Source organism: Humulus lupulus, chromosome 3, assembly GCF_963169125.1.
Source record: "Humulus lupulus chromosome 3, drHumLupu1.1, whole genome shotgun sequence".
Taxonomy (NCBI): Eukaryota; Viridiplantae; Streptophyta; class Magnoliopsida; order Rosales; family Cannabaceae; genus Humulus; species Humulus lupulus.
Genome location: NC_084795.1, coordinates 122,473,880 through 122,478,645, shown reverse-complemented (window position 1 = coordinate 122,478,645; position 4,766 = coordinate 122,473,880). Strand labels below are relative to the sequence as shown.

General features: G+C 28.7%; 1 protein-coding gene across 2 annotated transcripts; it reads left to right on the top strand.

Moving 5' to 3' along the window:
- Positions 1-257: 257 nt before the first annotated feature.
- On the top strand, positions 258-2,526 carry LOC133821332 (alpha-mannosidase-like). 2 transcript variants are annotated; one of them, XM_062253690.1, is made up of 4 exons: positions 258-351; positions 556-836; positions 879-944; positions 1,097-2,526. In XM_062253690.1, exons 2-4 carry the CDS (start codon positions 762-764, stop codon positions 1,211-1,213), a joined length of 258 nt encoding a protein of 85 aa, XP_062109674.1. In that variant the 5' UTR covers positions 258-351; positions 556-761; the 3' UTR covers positions 1,214-2,526. The 2 variants fall into 2 exon arrangements, with proteins under 2 accessions (XP_062109674.1, XP_062109676.1); XM_062253692.1 differs by lacking the exon at positions 258-351 and having other exon boundaries at positions 363-836.
- Positions 2,527-4,766: the final 2,240 nt, after the last annotated feature.

Here is a 4,766-nt window from a genome sequence, read left to right as displayed (position 1 = left end):
TTCTGTACTATCGCTTAGTTGGAGTACTTACTTTGTCTCAAAGTCATCTAGTACAGGTAATTGAGTTCAAACTTGCTGATCTAATGGGGCACCTCCAACTATTGTTTCAAGATCAGTAAGCACTTTCTTGCAGTTCAATGTATATATATGTTATTATTTATTTCCTATAAAAAATTATAAGACCAATTTATGATATTAAGCTTTGAAAACAACAAATTAACCAAGAGCTTCTAATGGTTTTGACTTCTGATCTGTTATCTAATTTCATGCATTTTACAGGTTCCACTAAAGGTCATTTGTGGAGCTTTAGTTGATGAGATTCACCAAGAGCTTAATTCATGGATCTATCAGGTTATTAACATATTTTCGGGTTTAACATTTTAGGCCATAATGTAAGAACCAGAACTTGTTCTCTTATAATAGTATCAAACAAAAATGAAACACAATCAGATTGCAATTTTCTGGTCTTGGGAACTATCAGACCATTCACAAAATATAATTTCATTTTTAAGCCTTCATTTGGGAACCATAACTTTTCGGTTTATGTCATATTAGGTTACCAGGCTTTACAAGGATAAAGAACATGCTGAAGTTGAATTCACAATGAGTACAAACATACTAGACCAAGCAAATATATATATATATAGATAGATCAAACAAATAATGAGACATATAGACTTAGTGTGTGTAGTTCTGACAACTCTTTATTTTGAAAGATTGGTCCAATCCCCACAGATGATGGTGTTGGGAAAGAGGTCATCATGCGATTGGCAACGAATATGGAAATGAACAAAGTTTTCTACACTGATTCGAATGGAAGGGATTTTCTGAAACGAGTAAGTATTTCTTATTAATGATCACTAACAATGGTTTCTCAGGTTCGAGATTATAGAGAAGATTGGTCTCTTTCAGTTACTCAGCCTGTAGCAGGAAACTATTACCCAGTAAATTTTCCTAACCACTGCTCCATATGATACTAACAAGTATTACCATTTTCTTGAAACAACATGAACAACTACTAACTTAAATGAACTCTTATATTTCTACTAATAATAGTAATAATCTTCTATAACCTTTGGCTTTCCACTTTCTTCAGCTTAATCTTGGAATTTTCATGGCGGATAAGAAATCTGAATTATCAGTTTTAGTTGATCGTGCCACTGGGGGAGCTAGCATTGCAGGTGGACAACTAGAGCTGATGCTGCACAGGTAAAAATTTCCACATATTCATATTCTCAGCAACTAGAGCTAAGGTGTTCACATTATACATATATGGATTAATTATCTGTTACTTAATAACACTATTCTAATATCTCTTAGCTTTCCTTATATTGTTTTTTCTTTTCCTAAAAGACTTTCTTATATTCCTTATCAAGATTTTTTAATTGCTGTTACATATTTTGTTCACAGATCAACATTTAATGGCTATGAAAAGGTTAGAATAAACTGGTAAAATTAGTATAATTGCAGTTACATATTTTGCAAGCTCTACATATTTCTCTTCTTTTCTTTTCTCTGTACTTCCAACTATCTTGTTTTTCAATATTAGAATGCAAGGCTTTCTTTTGAGTGTGGTGTTTAATCAATTACTTGGTTATTGATTCAGCAGTAACAATTATTTTATTTATGTGCTTGAATGTTGTAGAAACCTCTTACTTGATTATGGATTTTGTGTTTATTTTTATATTTTTCTTTCCTTTTTTGTGATGCAAACCAAGTGTGTGTGAAAATTCCTCAATGGACTAAGATTGTGAAATTTAGTGAATGATTCTTCTATAGGCTAATGTAGTTGTTGCTTATTGTTCTCTAGGCCTTTTTTTTATTTCAGTTTTAAATTTGGAAGTATATATTATGGAATGGCCTAAATAGTTGATTCTTTGAAGAGGAATTTTTGAGATAATATTTTTAAACATTTTATTCCTATAGATGATATGAATCTTAATTTTTATTTTGTTTCTCCTTAATGTTAAATTGAGGCACCTAGCCATTATGAAGGAAAGTATATAGAATAATTTATTGGAGTAACCTCATATATATTTCAAATATTTTAACTATGCCGGTGAAGCTTAAAAAGATTGTTTGGGCTTTATCTAATTTTATTAAGATAAGTATAGTCTTTTTAGGGGAATAAATGATGTGTTTAAGACTTATATATTTTTAATAATGTACAATATTGAACAATATTTGATTATGATGGGTATATGTTTTGATTTATTTCTGTATTGATTGATTTGTGAATTAAATCTAATGAAAGTGGAGGCTAGATGAGATAGAGGATCTTTGATGGTTAATTATGATATTATGTCATCAAACATGGTATTTTCTTTATAAATTTCTCTCTAAAAAATTTTCTATTATACTCGTATCTTATAAATCTTTGAGTGGCATGTAACTTTATTGCTAGTGCTTGATTATAGGGTGCTCCTAGATTTGTGTAGTGAGGTGTAATTTCTACATGCAGATGCTTGCCACACAGTTTCGTGCTCTTGGGTTTCTTTCTTTTTCTCATTATAGCTGAGAAATTAACTTCAGGTCATTTTTATTTTTGAGGAAAATCTTGTCAACACTATATAAATGCATATCTAATTCATATGGTTCAATAAAATTTGTTACTCTATTGTATTAAATATCATATCTAATTCATATGGTTCAGTAAAATTTGTTACTATGTTGTATTACATATTTGTGAAACTGAAACTATTCAATTTGATGATTAGGGTTTAGTTGTATATTTATTACGAAGCACAATTATTATGCATGCTTTTGTTTATTGGTGGAGTGCAAGGGAAGCTTTGATTTTGATGGTAATTGGTTGCCCAATGCTAGTTTAATTTGTTAAATACGCTGATTCTACTCATATGCTCTTAGTTATTAGATGAGTGAGAAACTCTCTTTTCCTTTAAGTCTCTAGCATCTTTATCCTTTTATATGTGGCCTTAAGCTTTAATGTACTTCTTACTCAAAATTTTATGTTCTAAATAAAAATTAGAATAGATGTTTATCTTGAATTTCTTTCCCTCATCATTTTCGTTAGACTTAGTTTGGATTATCTTGATAGTATAAAGTTATTGTATGTCATTAATTTCCTTTTGATATTATATTCTATGTATTAATAATTCGTATGTGCATAAATTGAAATACATTTTCATTGGTGGGCATTGGTGGACAAGTATCAAATAACTACATATATATTCTTTAATGTTGCATTATATATCTATATTCTTTTGATGTAGACACGTATTAAATAACCTTGCAGGCTCTCTTTTTCTTATTTGATTTTTTTCAATAATCATTCTTTGATTTAAAGGATCCTTCTATACACTTATATGCAGTAAGAATCCTTCTATATGTTTTCTTTCTTTCTTTCTTGTTGTTCTTCCCTACTCCAATGCCAAAAATAATGTTTATGGTATTGTATTCATGGAATTTTGCAATTCTCTTGAGACAATTTTTGGTGATGGGAGCTAATTTGCTAGAGAAGTTTTATACTGAAACTATATGTATTGATTGATAATGAATTTTCATACAAGATTGGTGGGGGATATAGTTTGCACAGAAGTTATTATTCATGTATTATCATGATTGGATATCATTGTTCTAAATATCACTGTATGGTGTTCGCTGTTAATTAGTTTTTAGCTCTAGCTGGTCCATTTTGTTCATATAAGTTTTGCTTCTAATATAACAATTTACTTCATGCTTTGCTAATAATTTAATGATCAATTTTGCACTTATAAACCTTAGTTTTCTTTTCTTCCAATGAAACTTATCTTGCTGGTTTTATATTTAGGTTGGTGGTAAAGCGACACCAAGCGAAGGATAGTCTCGCAGTGTACCGCAGTCAAACAATATTCACTCCCCTAAGGTAAATTATCAAAGTTGTTATTGTTTTATTGATTTATTTTAGAAGAACAAATACAAAAACTAATATATTGTCTTTAAAATCAATTTGGTAGAGTATTGCACTAGAAAAAAGACATAACTTTACAGAAGCGAAGAATGCTTGCTACTTGTTTGCTTTGGTGTAGTTGTGAATTCATTATTTTGTATGTGGTGTCCTCTCTTGGAAATAATTCCCGTAGCGTTTTTCTTGAAGTAATTTGTGATGCTAGATAATAACAATAAAATATTTCTTTGTTGATTTTGCAAATGGGACAAGCGAAATAGAAAAAGATACTTAATTTTGAAGGCTTTGTGTTGGGTAGCTGTAGAATATTTTGTGCTGAAAGTAGTAACTTTTCAATAGGTTGAATATTTAAGACTACTTGAATACTTAAAGAACATTTTGTTGTTGATGATAGTATTGAATGTTTTAAACTAATTTGTGGATTGTTAATACAGTGTTGAATGTTTTTACTTTTTGTTATTTGAAAATCAAGTTCATTTGATGATGCTAGTATATATTAGAAAGCTAATTTTAATTATATAAATAAAAAATAAAAATATAATAGAATAAATTAGTGTTATATAAATGAATATATAATGAGAATTTAAACTTATCTAAATATGAAAATAATACGAAAAATGTGTTATAATATCTATTACAATAACACTTTTTATAAGTAAAGAATTTTGTTATGCAAACTTCATTATATAACACAAAAAATGTGTTATACTAAATTGTTGTATAACACAAAAATTGTGTTATACTAAAGTGTAGTATAACACAAATTTATAAGTATTGAAATGTGTTATATAATCGACTATAAATAATATAATTAAACACTTATCTATTTATTAAAATAACACAGAAAGTGTGTTATCGT

What these genes read in the sequence shown, in the direction of transcription:
- LOC133821332 (XM_062253690.1), top strand. Translation starts at nt 762, where the DNA reads ATGCGATTGGCAACGAATATGGAAATGAACAAAGTTTTCTACACTGAT. An exon ending in GAAGGGATTTTCTGAAACGA is followed by an intron (nt 837 to 878) that starts GTAAGTATTTCT and finishes ATGGTTTCTCAG; the next exon opens with GTTCGAGATTATAGAGAAGA. An exon ending in TAGCAGGAAACTATTACCCA is followed by an intron (nt 945 to 1,096) that starts GTAAATTTTCCT and finishes CACTTTCTTCAG; the next exon opens with CTTAATCTTGGAATTTTCAT.